The following is a 16,774-nucleotide window of genomic DNA, read 5'->3' as shown; positions in this document are numbered from 1 at the left end:
GTCACTCGAACCTCACCACTAGCCATCGCTCGGGACCGCCCGCCGTGATCTCCATCGAGCTTGAAACAATGCCGCCTGGTCCTGGCGATTTCTCCCCAAGCCCCATCATTGCCCTAGATGGTCGTCATAACTCCACCGCCACCCGCAAAGCCCTATTAGGAGTCAGGCGACGTACGCGAGCCTAGCAACGGCCAACACATCGGCGTTGCCGGGGACGAGCTCATGGCGCTTGGGCGCCTCCATGCCACCGAACTTGGTTATCGCCTTGGCTCCCCTTCGACCCCTGCTTCCCTTCCAATGGCTTCCCTCGGCCTCCAACAAGTGTCGCGTCCTCGGTGACCTTCTTAGCCGAAATTGAGATCGGTGCCTATGACGTGTTCGCCGAAATTCCCCAAAGATTCTCGGGGCCTATCAACTGTGAGGTGATGATGGTTGTCTTCTGTCATGAATGCAAGGAATCAAATGTAAATGCTCATAACATAGCTAAAAGTTTGTTACGATCAAATCCAGGTCGTCGTGTTTGGTTTTGGACCCTCAAATTATGTAAACAATGTTCTAAATCATAATAAATTTTGGGTGTTCCGCTATTTATTTATTTTTGGATTTTTCCATTATCTACCAAAGCAGCACACACATTAAGATTCCAAAAAATATGTACCAAGCTTAGAGGTAAATTTTGGGTCTCATATGAAGCGGGTTGTCTTCATATAGTCCCAATAATTGGCAGAAGGCAACCACTGGACCGGCCGCCGATTCACTTAGTTTAGGACAACATACCCCATCACCCCCTTGTCGAGCCGACCTTGTCGTTGCCCCATTCCCCATCTGCCCATGTCTTCCACAACACCTCAAAAATGATTGTCTGTGTTGCAAAGCCACATCCTCACTTCTTGCCCTCTCAACGGTGTGTAGCTCAGCAATGCAGCAGTTGTCCGGCCCGCAGCATCGCGCTGCTGCCAGCTCATAGCAAAACGTGCGCGAGCTTGCGAAGAGCATGCATACTACAACACAAGACTCACAACACAACTGTAGCATCGATCCATGGTTCGGCTTGCAGTGTCCTGAGTGGCGCCTCGCATGCAACACAGTTAAGAATTTTTTTTTTTGCAAGGGATTTAAAATGAGAGTTTATTCTGAAGTAAATCAATTGGGAGATGCTTTTCTAGTCCCATATATGTTTCCTATCTTCCATATGAAAACTGTCAATTCTCAGAAGATCCATCGTCTGCGGCGATGAACAAACACGTTGGCGGACCCTCCAAAATTACGGCACCGGCGACATCTGTAGCACTGGTGGGTTGGTTGGCCGGCCTGCAGCACCGGTGGGGCGCTTGCAACACTCATGCATGAACAGCGAACTGGCCTGCATCAGCAGTTATCGTATTCGCAGCATGTCAGGCGTCCTTGCAGTAGTGGCGTGCCATACACACACACAAAGAGAGAGAGGAGAGTGAAGGAAGGAGTGTGGTGTTTTTTAGCAAAAAAAATCTGAACATGTCAAAAATCACAAAATTCTAAAGGCTTGTGTTCATAATAAAGAAAACTTGTCAAAAATGTCTGAACATGTTTTTTTAGAAAAAAAAATCTGAACATGTAAAAGACAGAGCACATGTGGGAATGTTGTTGTGTGGACTAACTTGGTACCCTTGTTTTTAGAAACAGGTACCGTTGTTTTTTGAGGGAGTGTGGTGTGGGCTAGCACGGAGCATACTGAAGAGGCCCATATGCGTGTGTTAGCAAAAAAAATAAAGAGGCCCATATGCGTGCGCGTATTCGGGACGCACGACGGAGCGAGCTCACAACCGCCGTCAGAAACGAGCCCCGTGACTGCTCGACTTCTCCGGCGAGCCACACGGTGCTCGGGGCTTCCGGCGGACGACGAGGGGGAGCGCCGCGAGCGGGAGGCTACGGCGTACGCGGGCGGGATAGCCGCCGGAGCAGAGGGCAAAGGAGTGGCATCAACCGGCGGCGACGGCGAGCGCGGGGATCCGGGGAGGCCGATGTAGCTCAGCTCGTCTGGCCTCCGCCACTCGGGCATTCCCCGGAGCGCGGCGGCCACCGACCAACGGAGGAAGCGCGCCGTCGCCGGCCGGCGGCGAGGGGCGCATGGCGGAACGGCGGCGGAGGAGGCAGGGGCACTTCCTCCACGCGCGCCGTACTCCGCACGGCAACAGGGCAGGTGAGCGCCCGCCCGCGCGGCGCGTGTGGGCCCCACCCTCTGTGGCTCGTCGAGCGGGCCCGGTGGCACGCGCCTGGGCCGTTGGATCGGCCACAGCTGGCACGGGCGGCGATCCAACGGCTCAGGACGCTCGCACGCGCGCGACGGGGGCGAAGGGAAGGAAAGGGAAGGAGACGACGGAGGCCGCGGGTGCTTTATTTGCTGCGCCTGCGCCTGCGCCCGCCTGCAAACTCTGCTCTTCTCTGCTGCACAACCGCCCCGCTTTTGATCCTCCGTAGCGAAGGAAGGAAAGGTGAGGCGATCAACCTGCATTTCCCCTCCCCTCCCCTCCCTCGCTCCCCATCCCCTCTCTGGTTTCGTCCGCGTCCAACCTAAACCCCAGAAACCCAAACCCCCGCAGCCGCAGGGTAAGATTCTTCTTCCTCCTCTCATCACCGCCTCTGCTCTGTTCTTGCTTCGTTGCATCATGCGGTGGTGGTGGTGGTGGTGGTGGGGTTTCTGTCCTCCGTCCTTCTCGATGCTGTTTGGGCGCTGCTGATCGAGCAGAGGGCTGCGCTTCTTGAATCTTCAGAGTCGAGGCCTCTTTTTCTGTGCGTGCGGATTTTGCTTCGGGCCTGCTCCCGTCTCGTGTTCCTTGCGCCGCGTCGGCAATTTTCAAGTTGGTACACAGGACCGGGGCTCCGTCGCGATTTCTCTTCACCCTGCTCGATCCTGCGTGGTTCGTTTTTGTCGCTGCCGCTGCTTGCATTCGGTGGTAATTTTCCTGGAGGAGGACCAACAACACCGAGACTCCATGGTGATTTCTGTTCGCCTCTTCGGTCCTGTTTACGTTTTGGTTGCTGCCTCTGCTGCTTTTGCTCTTGCATTTGGTGCTTATTTTCCTGGACATGGAGGAGGACGAGGAGCACCGAGACTCCGTGGTGATTTCTCTTCGCCTCTCCGGTCCTATTTAGTTCGTTTTTGCTGTCGATGCTGCTCTTGCTCTTGCATTTGGTGGCGATTTCTGGGGGAACCCCATCGTCGTTGATCTCCGTTCGCTCTCTTCTGCATCTTGTCTGGTTGCTTCTGCTCTTCTCATGTTACGCTGGCGGCTGATGGTGGTATTATTGTTGGAGGAGGAGTCTCACGAGCACCACGCTGATCTCCATTCCTGTTCTCTTCTCCATCCCAACTGGATACTATTCAACTCTTGATCTTCCCATCGTTCTTATCCCTGTTCTTATCGGCAACTCTGATGATTCTGGTGTCGAGAACTCGCTCTTTCTGCATGTGCCACAGCGTGTGGATTTTCTCTTCGAAAACAAAAACAGCGCCCTCTTCGTCCTTCCGCTCTCTGGAGTGCTAATTATTGTTCTCAATCCATCTCCGTGTAGTATCTCGCGCATCCTCCAAGTTCCTCAGAAATTGAGTTTGTCTGTACTTCCTTGGTGCTAACGTGCACTGCAACCTTGAGATCTATAAGTTCTTCCTTGTTATGAACGAGTGTGCTGACGTGAGTTATTTTGATATGTATGCTGTTAGTGGCAAAGCCTTGATTCCGTTTTGATCTGCATTGTGTTTGTGCACCTGAGTAATGTAATTTTCTGATTATATAAGCATACCTTATGCACCCAGGGGCCCTTAATCCAAGCATGATTTACCAACCTGCCAATCTGCAATTGAAAAATCTATAATATATTCAAATAGCGGCATAGATATGTTTTCCATTCTGCAGTGTGCCAGTGTAGTTCCAGTTCACATGCAGTAACATGATGGCAGTTATTTAGCTGTTTTTCTATCGTTCCTTTATCAAGTTTGCTGTCATATATATGCGTTCTGCAATGCAGTGACTGTACATTCAGTTTACATGCTAGTTTTTGCTGGTAAGGATTTCTAGGCTATGGTGTTTATACTGAAATCTTTCAGGAAAGCAAACCCAGCAATGGGTGATGCAACAACCAAGTGTTCTGCTGGAGAAGAGAATGACAGAATCAAGTATGCTATGTCATCTATGAAAGGATTTCGTGATGAAATGGAAGATGCTGTGAGTAATATTGCAGTACTTTGTAAAATTGTTGAGATGATAATTCTGCAGATGTATATAATCAATTTTGCTTTGCTATTGTGGTGAAATACTGAATTTGATCCGGACCCTTCTTATTTGCAGCTCACAGCTGTCCTAGATCTAGATGGTTACAGTTCCACATCATTCTTTGGTGTTTATGATGGCCATGGAGGTTTGATCTTCGTTCTGATACTGTTAGAACATATTCTAAAATTTTGTGCTGTTAGCATAACTGACCATTGCATGCACTGTTTAAAGGAAGCCTTATCATAACATCATAGCATCTGTGTATTACACTATATATGTGCATGCTTTGTACGTTTACTATTTGTCGCAAATTTTGGCTGTCAAAATCTTGTACAATCATGATGAAACAACTGTGCAATGATGCTTCAGTTCAACATGAGACCAAGTTTTGCAATCGGGTCTGAGCTGATATATAAACAGCGAGGGGCCAAACATTTATTCGATCTTATTTTTGTTAGGAGAGGAGAGGATTATGTTAGCAATATGTTCAGTAGTTCAGTGTGCTTTTTTACAGTAGTACACATGTATTGAAGGGATATTTCAGCTAGTGTTTGTCTTCGCACTGTTTTGATATATGACCTTGTATAGGAAATTAGGAATATGGTTGATTCAGCCTTCGTTTTCTGTTATATAAGATGGTCATGCAGAGTTATTTGTCTCTGTTTCAGGAGCTGATGTAGCATTGTATTGTTCAAGGCAATTTCATATTGAGCTCACCAAGGAACCAGACTATGGCAACAATCTGCGTACCGCACTGGAGCATGTGTATTTCAGGTTATTTTCTAGATGATTAAATCATGTACGCTACATATATAAGTACAGAAGAAAGTGACATATGGAACATGTGTGTGCAGGCGCATACAATATCGGCACAGGCATGCAGTTTTTCAAAAATTCTGAATTTTAGCTATAACACTCACCTGTAAAATTTCATTAAAAATATGACCAACTGTGGCCCCCACAAAAAACCAAGCATTAAGTGCCTCTAGACATGTTCACATAATCTTCACTCATATATATGCACTTCTTGTTCAATATTGGAAGGTAAAAGGGCCAATGCTACAGTGTTCGAGAAAGGACCAATGTTATACCCATTCCTTCCATAGTTGCAATTGCTACCTAAGTTCACTTATTGTCGCATGTTTGGATATGGAATACATAATTGTTTCATGCCTCCATAGTTACAATTGCTACATAAGTTCACTTATTGTCGCATGTTTGGATATGGAATACATAATTGTTTCGTGCCTCCATAGTTACAATTGCTACATAAGTTCACTTATTGTCACATGTTGCAGAATTGATAAGAAGTTGAAACGATCGGATGAATGGAAAAGGGAGCCAGCTCATCCTCCTGTTAATAGAACTTGGAAAAACTTGCTCAGGGCTGCTCTTTGTGATCCTAAGGTAACACTGAATGTTCTTTAAGCATTTAATTGTCGAAGAAATTAAACAAAATTTATCTCTCGGATAATGCTTCATACGGAAGGGATCAATGGGTATGATAAGGAGGATCTACTGTACTTTTACCGGATGTGCTTTGGAGTTGGTACTGATATATTTAACTCATAATTCCAATTTGTGTTCCATCAAGTGTCTGGTTTACCAAATTGGAAGGCAAACGTTCCTTTATGTTTCTCATTGCACCTTAGTAGTTACCATACTGCCAAAATTGAGGTGTGTTTGAGTTGACATTTGTTTATTACACCGTTTGCTTCTTTTATCGAAGGGCACATGGGCAAATTCCTTCCCTGGTGGTGTTACTTACTTTTGTTTCTTAATAGTCTGTTTTTCCATATGATTTTGGATTATTATTTTCTGTAGTATTACTCAGTTTGGAATTTGTTTTGCAGGAACGTTATGTTCCCCCCCTACAGGAAGGAACCACAGCATGTGTGGCTCTCATTAGAGGTAACCAGATTATTGTTGGAAATATTGGTGATTCCCGTTGTGTACTCTCAAGGAATGGTCAGGTATAGTGACTATTTTCTTGTCAAATTTCTGAGTGGGGCATCCTGTCATAATGAATGTGTCCAAGTAGTGCCTGACAATTCTTATATGCATTTTATCGGAAGGCAAATGATCTATCCACCGATCACAAGCCAGACCACCAACAGGAAAGGGCGAGAATTGAAAGGGCAGGAGGTCAAGTAACCAGGGATGAGAACCCTCAGAGAGATATCACAGGACGACTAGTTAGTATGGACTTGGGCATCCATCGCATCGGGGGGAAATTAGCCATATCCAGAGCGATTGGTATGGTATTTATCTAATTTCCTTTCATTGTTGGATACAATCTATTCATTGCTGATGGGCATTTTGACTACTTGCATGTCAGGTGATTTTCAATACAAGCAGAACAAAACTTTGTCTCCTGCAGAACAAATTGTGACATGTAGTCCGGACATTCGCACTGTAAGTTTGTAACTATGTTGCGTTAGCTCAGTGTAAATTTGTTTCTGATGAGTGTTTTTGATGGAAATGACACCATGTATTTTATTTTTTCTAGGTGGACATAACTGATGACACTGAATTTCTTATTATAGCAAGTGACGGTATCTGGTAAGTCTGAGCTAAAAATAACACAAAAGACTGTTTCATTGTGATGACTTGATTCTAAATGCAATACTTGATACATAGTAAAGTCACTCCAGTTACCTTACATGCTTGTTTCATCTTAGGCCAGTATTATTTATCACTCGCGTTTTTTACATTTTGGTTCAGTTAAGTTCGATCCGCACTGTACTACAATGGTCTGAGTTTGAGCCACTTCATCACCATGTGTAATTCAGTTCCCAATTTCTCGAACCGGGGGATATTAAGTTCTTTTTCTGAGTTCTGAAAGGGCAACATCTGTCAATTCCTGGGTTAATTATTGCTTTGTAGTGCATAGATGAATTAAATTTGATGGTTCCGTATCATGTTGATTTGCTATTTGGAAATGGTAGCATGTTTGATTGCTCTTCTTAGTGCTTGATGAAGCATTTATTTTGTTCCAATATAGGAGTTGTGCCATGTTTTCCGTCCACGTGGATGAATGCTAAAACTAATAGTAAGAGAGTAGTCACCAAAATCTGCTAGTACCCATAGAGACAGATCTTTGTTCTCATGTTTCATAGTACTCCCTCCGTTCCAAAATTCTTGTCTTAGATTTGTCTAAATACGGATGTATCAAGTCACGTTTTAGTAGTAGATACATCCATATCTAGATAAATCTAAGACAAGAATTTTGGGACGGAGGGAGTAATATAATTTCGTTTATATATTGCCATAACAAAATTACACATCTCTTGTTTTTCTTCTTCTCCAGGGACGTCAAGTCAAGTCAAGAGGCGGTCGATTTTGTAAGGCAGCGTTTGCAATCCGTGAGTCTTATTTCCTCAACTTTTTTCTGCTTGTGAATGAGACTAACAGTACATTTAAAAGAAACATCCTACCGGATGAAAGAAATTTTATCGGGTAGCATAACGTTGTTGAAGGAATGACTCTGCACATAGTAACATTCGGTGGTTGTATGCATATGGGCTGGTTTCCATTTGCAGATGGAATTGTTGTTCCTGTTGGATTGACATATGGTGTGATGAACGCAGGGGGAGACAAATCTGCGTGCCATTTGTGAGAGACTTCTTGATTCATGCCTGGGCCGGAGAATGAGTGACAATATGAGCGTGATAGTGGTTGAGTTCAAGGCGGGCGCCCGCGCCAACCCCACTGCCACTGCTGAAGCCAGGGCTGACGAAATCGAGGTCAACATCGAAGTGGGGCAGTCCAGCAGCGCAAATGTGGAAGGGGGGCAGCCCAGCAACGGAAATGATGACGACGACGGCTCTGTCAACGGCTGCATAGGATGCTTCGGCCGCTTGGATATGTTTGAGGCCGGCGAGGACTGATGGGTGAGCTGTGCACTTACAGTTTTGAATTTTTGATCAAGAAGTGAAAGGTGATCCTGAGCTGGGATGGTTTACAGTGCTATTTTTGCTCTTTGTCGGAGACAGAATTCGTGTAGGATGATATGGTACCACTCTTAGGGTCTGAGCTGGGATGGTTTACGTTGCATTGTACTCCCTCTGTAAACTAATATAAGAGCGTTTAGATCACTATTTTAGTATTCTAAACGCTCTTATATTAGTTTACGGAGGGAGTACTAGTTTCGCTGGAGATTTTGCTTGAGAGCCACTTGGATTCACGCACTCTGTTTTCTTCTTCTTCACATCTTGTCTTGGATATCAAAGATGCTTGATGGGGTAGTATAACTATGGATGTTTACTGCCTTGATGATAATTCCTCTATGCAATGCAGTATTATGCTCTCTATGTTTTCTTCTCTGGTGTGCTTTTTGGATCATCAAGTATATATATTTTTGAGTTGGAATCATCAAGTATATAATGCAAGTGTTATTAATGGGCATTAGACTGTGATCTCAGTTAGCTTTAGATGAGAGTGGCAGCAGCCTGCATTGCATCAAATGGAAGGAATTCAACGACAAGCACGAGTTGCCTTAGAGCTCTGCCATATTCGCCATACACTCCTTCTCTTCATAATAACCGTCATTGTGGAGGATAGAGGTGAGAAAACTCATCCTAACAGAATCTCTATACCCGTGTCTACCTCTAAAAATTATGGAGTTCATTCAGAAACTGGATTGGGACGCTGTTTTTGGTGCAGTCCAAAATCCAAACACAAACTTTGAGGGCTTCTTTCTCTCTCTGCCAATGATAAAGTTGCTTGTACCACTCTAGCAGTCGTGCTTCCCGCCCATTAATGGCGCCCATCGTGTGTCCAACGTGCCCACAGTTGTTGCCGGCCATTTTTCTCGTCGCTTGCGCCGTTTTCTGTCGAGATGTCCTGACACACAAGGCCTATCTAACCGCGTGTTGCTAGCGGCTATGAAACAACCACCACCAAGGCATGTATAGACACTCATTTCTTTCTAGGCCTCCCCTAGATCTGCCCTCGGCCTTTTTCTATGCCGCCATCTCACCACCCTCCTCAGGCATAGGGAATCGTGTGGTTCCATTGGGCTCCATATATTTGAGGAGCTACTGTGCCAACGAGATACGACTGACCTCGAAGCTCATGACATGGCTGGTGTCAAAGGACGAGGCTCCCGTCCTCCAGGCTTGTGGAATCCCACCTGTTGTCGAGCCAACATCGTGTTATGGACTCATAGCTAGGGAAGTTAGGGCCGCCCGCCACACCATCTATCCCGCTTTCTTCAATGAGTGGCTTCACGAATATGAATGTGCTGATATCTGCATTTTGCATCACATTTTAATAAGTTGAAGGCTCATCTACCATGTATGTTCACGGGGCTACTTCATCTTTATCTTCTTGCAAGGTTGCATTGAAGGGGCCAGAAAGCTGACAGAGCCGAAAAAATGAAGGTTTTGTGAGGGAAAATACCCATGAGCTAGAACATGGGCTCAGGTGGCTTGTGGGCCCCACATTCCATGGCCACACGCCCTAGACCCTGGGTGCGCTGTGGCTCAAAGCTCGCCTAGCCGCCTCTTTGCTACATATGTCCATCATCTACTCAAAACCATCACAAGATATTTTTTGTTTTTCCGTTAAGAGGGCAGAACATACAATCCTACTTTTCTTCCCCCTAAGGGTTAATCTATTCGGATTCAGTACCTTCAACTGGGGAATTGAAAGCCCTCATCGTCACAATTGCTAAGTTGGATGACTAAGGGCATGTACAATGGTGAGAAGAAGTAGCTTGAGGCAACTACATTGATTTTTTTTCTCCCCAACGCAAGCTACTACTAGTGGGGCTCATCAAGAAATAGAAAAAAGAAACTTTAATACATACTAGAAGAATTGGGCGCGCTTTGCTACGCCGTCGGCGTATTTAGATTTCTTAAAAAAAATACCCACTCTGTTTTAAAATATGAAGTGTATTATTTTTTAAAAAAGACAAACCTTTTATGTTTGATCAAATTTGTAGAATATATATCAAAAACCATAATATCAAATCGATATGATTAGATTCATCATGAAATGAATTTTCATACTTTCTTGTTTAATATTGTGGATATCGATATTTTCCGCTCTGAACTTAGTAATCTCTTAAGAATTTGATTTTCCAAAAAAATTGAAACCCCTTATATTTTGAACTGATGGAATATTTAGTTTGCCGGGTGAGGGAGATGATGTAGTGTATTTATTTATAATGTGGTGATTTGGTGGGTCTTTTGTGGTGTGATTATGTGTTATCCGCTAACTAACCTATATTTATGTGAGAGAATTTCTGCATCGACGGTTGCATGTATTATATTGGTGCTACACTCACACATGATAGCACTTTTTTTAAGGTGGTGAAAGGGCGTGCGGGATTGATATATTTTTGTACGCCTATTGTTATTTATTGTTTTGGAAGGTTGTTGGCACGATCAAATTCAAAATTTAATACCTCAATTGAATGAAATAACTTCAAAATTAGGGAACATAGTGAATTAAAAGAATTGAATGAAAAAGCTCCTTGAGAAATTATTGACCCGATCAAAATTAAGTTATCCAATTGTAAATTGTAGACTTCAACTAATTGTGTGGCCTTCAAAATTAGAAAGCATAGTGTATAGTATAAAAGAATTGAATGAGAGTGTTGACAAATTGTTGATTATCAAAATTGGGTGACCCAATTTCAGTTGGAGACCTCAATTTAATGTTGGCTCTTTAAAACTAGCGAGTCTAGTGTTACAGCGGTATAAAAGAATTGAACGAGAGTGTTGAGAAATTATTGACTCTGTCAAAATCCGGTGACCCAATTCCAACTAAAGACCTCAATTGAATGTTGGCTCTTTGAAACTAGGGAGCATAGTGTTATAGTGTATAGTATAAAAAATTGAACGAGAGAGTGTTGAGAAATTGTTGACTCGGTCAAAATTGGGTAATCCAATTTTAATTGGAGACCTCAATTGAATGTTCGCTTTTAAAACTAGGGAGCATAGTGTTATACTAGAAGGGTTGGGCGCGCTTTGCCGCGCCGTTGAATTTGTTGTGATTCTTAAATTTCTTTACTTGCTCTATTTCAAAATATATGGTGTATTACTTTTTTGAAAAGTCTAAGCTCTTTAAATTTGATCAAATTTATAAAAAAATATATCAACATTCATAATATCAAAACGGTGATATTAGCTTCATCATGAAATGGATTTTCATTTTTTTATTTAATATTGTGGATGTCGATATTTTTTACTCTGAACTTGGTCAAAGTTAAAGAAATTTCACTGAAAAAGGGTTCCCCCGCTTTGTATTACAAAGCAACCAACCGATACAGCCAAGGATAGGTGCTGGGGCGTAAGCAGCACAATCACTCTCAAAAGAAACGAAAGAGAAACATCAAGAGAAAAGAATGCCGACAATGGTGGATCGACGGAAACGAAGAAGCTTCATGACCACTGCGTCCACCGAAGATCTCCCACCAAGCTCCAAGGCTCCGAAGCACCGATACCCATCAACACCTCCAAAAAGGACCGCGACGATGATGACGCTGCTGCCAAGGGTTTCCCCCGATACACGACGAGGCGAGAGGAAGGGTTGCCCCCGACGCCCTCCAGGAAGGTCCGGCGGCACCCATCGACGTCGTCGCGTCGGTGTCGGACAGGCCGACAGGGGTTTTCCCCGATCCCAACCTTCACCTCGGATGCTCCAGAGCCTGCCACCAAACCGACCACCATCTTGCGCCAACATGGTCAAGAAGCCTCCACATCGTCTCACCACTTCACCACGAAATGAGGTCTGCACAACAAGGAATAGGAGTCGGGACTAGGGGCCGCAGCACCGTCGGCACGCGGGAGGGCACAACCTCCATCGTCAACGACAATAGCCGACCGTACACAATAGGAGGAGCATACCAGGGCTGTGGGCCCACAGGCCCGACCGGGATCTTCATGCCCGTAAAGCTCCCGCCACCGCGCTGCAGCAGGCACGCCGTCGGCGTCGCCGCCCCCCGTCCGAGCTCCTCCTCCTCCTCACCACACAGACAACGACGAAGCCACGCCGGGGACCGGCTCGCTAGGACCCATATGGGGCCCGCAGGGCCCAGATCTGGGCCGGGGGCGCGCCGCCAGCCAACCCGCGCCACCACGCCGTCTCGCCGCGAAGGGGCCGCACCACCACCTCGCGTGCCGCCGGCCACTTCCGCCGGGTCGCCGGGCCGTCGTCGAGCCGAGGAGCACCGCCGTCGCCCCATGCCCCGGGCAGGGAGCCGCGCGCGGGGGGACAGGCAGGCCCTGCCGCCGCCGACACCACCGGGCCAAGCGCTTGGGGCGCCCGTCAGCGGCGGCAGGGAGGAAAGGGGTAAGGGGGGGCGAAGGTGGAGGAGCTCACGCCGCCTCGGCCACCTCCCAGGGAGGCGACATGGGGCGGATCCGGGAGGAGGGAGGGGGGAGGGAAGGGGGCGGGGGTGGCCGGCGGCCGGCGGCGGCAGGGGCCTAGGAAGGCCGGCAGCGGCAGGGGGAGGGTGGGAGGAGACCTAGCTCACGGGGAGTTAAAGAAATTTGACTTTCCAAAGAACTAACAATCCATATATTTTGAAACTAATGAAACATTTAGTTTGGCCGGTGGGGGAAGGCGATGAAGCGTGTTTTATGTTTATATATAATGCGGTTATTTGGTAGGAATTCGCGGTGTGATTCTGTGCTATCCGCTAATCAACCCATATTTATGTGGGGATATTTTTTCATCAGTGGTTGCATGTATTGTATTCGTGCTATAGTATCACATGGTGGTGTATTTTTCTAGGTGATGGGAGTCTACAAGGGATTGATATGTTTTTATAGGCCGGTTGTTGCTGATTGATTTGAAAAATCTTTGGTCTGATCAAAACAGTAAAACAAATCCAAAATTGAATACCTCAATCAAATGAAAGAGCTTTAAAATAAGGGAACATAATGAATTAAAAATAATTAGATGGGAGACCCCCTTGAGAAATTGTTGACCTAGTCAAAATCAGGTGACTCAATTCTAAATTGTAGTCTTAATTAACTGTGAAGATTAAAAATTAGAAAGCCCAGTGTATTGTACAAAAAAATTAAATGAGAGAGTTTTGAGAAATTGTTGACCAAGTCAAAATTGGGTGGCCAAATTTCAATTGGAGACTTCAATTAATTGTGAGGCCTCCAATTCTAGGGAGCTTCGTGATATAGTATATACGATGCATCTCTACTCTTCATTTCAACCTTTTCAGCTTTTTACATCTGATCACACTTTTTTCCCCCAAGCACCTGCCTCGTGCGGCGGATTCCGCTTCCCTATCCAAACCTACTTTCCTTGACAGCCGATCCTACATGACACGTGGGGCATCACCATGAGACTATGCATTGGCCATGCTCTAATACTTGGACTAGTTTAATCTATACTACACCCACTTGCCGGTGACAAACCAAAAAAAAAAAGTGAGTAGTGTCAAAAAGTTTAGATGGAGATAAAAGATTTCAATACTTTGCTATCATCTTATTTTAAAGAAGTCTTTGAAACAGTGGCTTCTGAAATATGAGCTCAAAATAAAATTTTTGCTACTCCGGTCAATTCAAATTCATTGAGGCAGCTCTAGATGACCTACCTAGAGTTTTGTGAATTCCATTCAAACAAGTCGGGCGACTGAGCCCATGGCGTGAGGACCCACCCAACGCCGTGTCCCCTCCTTCGGGGTAACGCGTATCGCCACGCGGCAGCGGCGAATGGAACCCCTGCGGCCGTTCTTTTTTCTCTCTTTTCTTCCCAAGGAACCTGCCATTCCTTTCTCTCGTTATTATTCGTTTCTTCCCCACTTCCTCCTCCTCCTCCCACGAGAGGAGAGATCCTTGGTCTGCTGCGCGCCCGAGCCGAGCGTGGGCGGCCGCGAAGATGCTCGACATCCAGAAGCGGCGCGTCCAGCTTCTGCTCTTCGTCGCCGGCGTGCTCGCCCTCAGCATGACAGGCATGCTCCCCGATCCGCCCTCCGTTTTTTTTCAATTATGTTAACCAGTTCGTCGAGCGAGCAGGCAAATACTTCTTCGTAGAGCGGCGGATCGCTGCGCGCGCTTGCACGTGTAGTTTATGGCGCCTTCCGGCCTTTGATTCGGCGATTTTGGGTGGTGGGGGCTGTTTCCTAGTGAAGAAGTGGGTGCGCATTTGGCTGGTTTCGAGTGGGATGCTTCTGATCTTGGGTTTCTAGACGACGGTAATGGCTACGAAGAGCGAATGACTCGGTCAATTGGACGTATACTTCGTAGGTCTGGGTTCATGTGTGCGGTGGAATTTGTAGTGGACACAAGGAAGGAATGAGTGCCTTAATTCAGAAAGCCACAGATTTCGCGTGAAGTGAAGTCAGTACTGACTTGTTAAGGATTATTTAATTGCTTATAAGATGGTGATTAGCCTCTCCTCAGAAGGTTAAACTGAACAAAAATAAGGACAACTGAACACTGTCTAGCATGATAATTCATACTGATTGACTCATTCATGAAAACACATTATATGTATGAACCCAGCAACACAAACAGTCTGTCTGTCTCGGGCTTGAATGCGGAAGAACTTGGAGTAGCAATTTTTTTGTCAGTTATATCATTGTATTTAACTGAAACAGTGATTCTGTCCGATACCATGAGTGCACATGCACAATTTACCCACATGTTTTTCCTTTCTCAAGTTTTTCTGCATACTGTTTAAGGGGGCTTGGCAAATGTTTGGAGTGCATTGGTGGCGAAGCCATGCATGCAATTCATCATGTAAGTTTGCTGGGATGGATAGAGTCACCCTGGAGACTGATTCCCTTATGCTAAAAAATGCTGTGACTTGCAATGCTCTGTAACTGTCGGAGAATTGTGCGCTGGTGAAGGAGCTCAGGATCGTAGCAGTTTTTTTTTGCTTCCATTCGGTAACTGTGATGTTGATTTGGTTTCATCCCATGATAGTGTAACAAGTAGTGCATTTACTTGCAGCTAAGGATTGTATCAGGTATTTGGAGGATCATGTAGTGTGGACATCTAGTTTTCCTGCTGATATATCTTGTGTGGTTACTAGCGTTTTTGCTATGTTCTCATGCTGATGTGTTCCTCTCAGAATTAACAAATAAAAGATCTCCATACTAAACCTTCAATCACTGGATCTATGAGTCTTACATTCTTTTGGAATGATAGCTCTTGCCCTGTTGCTATGTTGACATATTGGTAAGCCATGATATTGTAGAAAATGGCGACATTGTAAGAATATAATAAGGCACATTGATAGTTTAACTTGGTATGCTATTGAATTGATATTGCTCTTGACATCCAAATTTTCTCCTAGATAGTATTTGATGATTTCATTTTGGAGAAGTAAACCGGATGTATGTCTTTGTAAATTAACCTTTATCAAAATTTGCAATCTGCAGCTGAGAAGTGCAGGGAACTTGTCGGAAAGGAGGCTGCATCAAAGAGTGGGGAGTTCACACTCATGAACTGTTTTGATATGGGGTCAGGCAGCCTTGCATGCGCGGGGAAGGAGGGGGTGAAGCTGTATGTGAACAACCTCCGAAGCGCACACATGGAAAACGTGCGGCAGCGAGCCATCGAGAAAGCGTTGGCTGATGCTGTGATAGAAGGCCTGAGTCCCGCTGAGGCAGCCAAGCAAGCTCAGAAGGTCGGGGCAAAAGCGACGAAGGTGGCCGCTCGTCAAGCGAAGAGGATATTGGGACCGATAATTTCCTCTGGCTGGGACTTCTTCGAGGCAATGTACTTTGGCGGAAGCATGACTGAAGGATTTCTACGGGGCACGGGCACCTTATTCGGAACCTATGCGGGTGGTTTCCATGGCGAGGAGAGGCTGGGAAAGCTTGGCTATCTCGTTGGAAGCCAGCTAGGCAGCTGGGTTGGGGGAAGAATCGGACTGATGGTTTACGATGTCATCAACGGGTTGAACTACATGCTTGAGTTTGTCCGTCCAGAGGAGTACCGATCATCATCTTATTATGACTCAGAAGAGGGCTCAGAGTATGCAGATAACTACAGAAGTGGCGAAGTTTATGAGCCAACATACAGTGAGACGCCAGAAGAGGCGCAGGAGGAGGAATCGGGGGGTTTCAGCCTGTTTTGAAACTTGAAGCTTGGATATCAGCCGACTTACACTGGGATGGCAGCAGGCCAGCAAGCAAGCACCACTTATACTGAACTTGTTTTTTGCATGTCTAGATGGGGAAGTGATTCTTGTATGGCGATTGTGTATAATAGAAACGTTTGCATGCTGAACATCAACAAAGAACACATCTGGGAGTATCTTGTACTAGCATACTTGGGGAAACAGGTCTCTAGAGTGAATTTGCTGTATATGTGTCTGTCAGTTCGTTTATAATTTAATTTAACATAGTTGGGCAGATGCCCCTTCATTTAGCAAGAATATCTTCAGAATGAGCTCCTTTCTACTGTATGTTTTACTTGTTGCACGATCGATTTTCAGTTTGCTTCACAACTCTTTAACCAATCTCTACTACTCCCTCCATTCCATACTTCGTATTGAAATCTCTAGAAGAAGGGCTTATATTTAGAAACGGGAATCCCGGAGCC

At 45.5% G+C, this 16,774-nt stretch overlaps 2 protein-coding genes across 4 annotated transcripts; both read left to right on the top strand.

Moving 5' to 3' along the window:
• Nucleotides 1-1,805: 1,805 nt before the first annotated feature.
• On the top strand, nucleotides 1,806-8,299 carry LOC123094886 (probable protein phosphatase 2C 21). Of its 3 annotated transcripts, none has more exons than XM_044516757.1 (11): nucleotides 1,806-2,471; nucleotides 4,085-4,202; nucleotides 4,326-4,395; nucleotides 4,919-5,024; nucleotides 5,549-5,657; nucleotides 6,104-6,223; nucleotides 6,326-6,506; nucleotides 6,589-6,665; nucleotides 6,760-6,812; nucleotides 7,561-7,615; nucleotides 7,841-8,299. In XM_044516757.1, exons 2-11 carry the CDS (start codon nucleotides 4,101-4,103, stop codon nucleotides 8,138-8,140), a joined length of 1,173 nt encoding a protein of 390 aa, XP_044372692.1. In that variant the 5' UTR covers nucleotides 1,806-2,471; nucleotides 4,085-4,100; the 3' UTR covers nucleotides 8,141-8,299. The 3 variants fall into 3 exon arrangements, with proteins under 3 accessions (XP_044372692.1, XP_044372693.1, XP_044372691.1); XM_044516758.1 differs by lacking the exon at nucleotides 1,806-2,471 and adding an exon at nucleotides 2,496-2,586; XM_044516756.1 differs by lacking the exon at nucleotides 1,806-2,471 and having other exon boundaries at nucleotides 4,059-4,202.
• A 5,593-nt stretch (nucleotides 8,300-13,892) lies between these two features.
• On the top strand, nucleotides 13,893-16,600 carry LOC123092360 (uncharacterized). Its single transcript, XM_044514124.1, has 2 exons — nucleotides 13,893-14,172; nucleotides 15,607-16,600. Exons 1-2 carry the CDS (start codon nucleotides 14,100-14,102, stop codon nucleotides 16,305-16,307), a joined length of 774 nt encoding a protein of 257 aa, XP_044370059.1. The 5' UTR covers nucleotides 13,893-14,099; the 3' UTR covers nucleotides 16,308-16,600.
• The last annotated feature ends 174 nt before the right edge of the window (nucleotides 16,601-16,774 follow it).

The sequence above is a fragment of the Triticum aestivum genome, chromosome 4B (assembly GCF_018294505.1).
Source record: "Triticum aestivum cultivar Chinese Spring chromosome 4B, IWGSC CS RefSeq v2.1, whole genome shotgun sequence".
Classification (NCBI taxonomy): Eukaryota; Viridiplantae; Streptophyta; class Magnoliopsida; order Poales; family Poaceae; genus Triticum; species Triticum aestivum.
The sequence above is the reverse complement of the archived record's forward strand: the minus strand, read 5'-3'. Positions and strand labels throughout refer to the sequence as shown.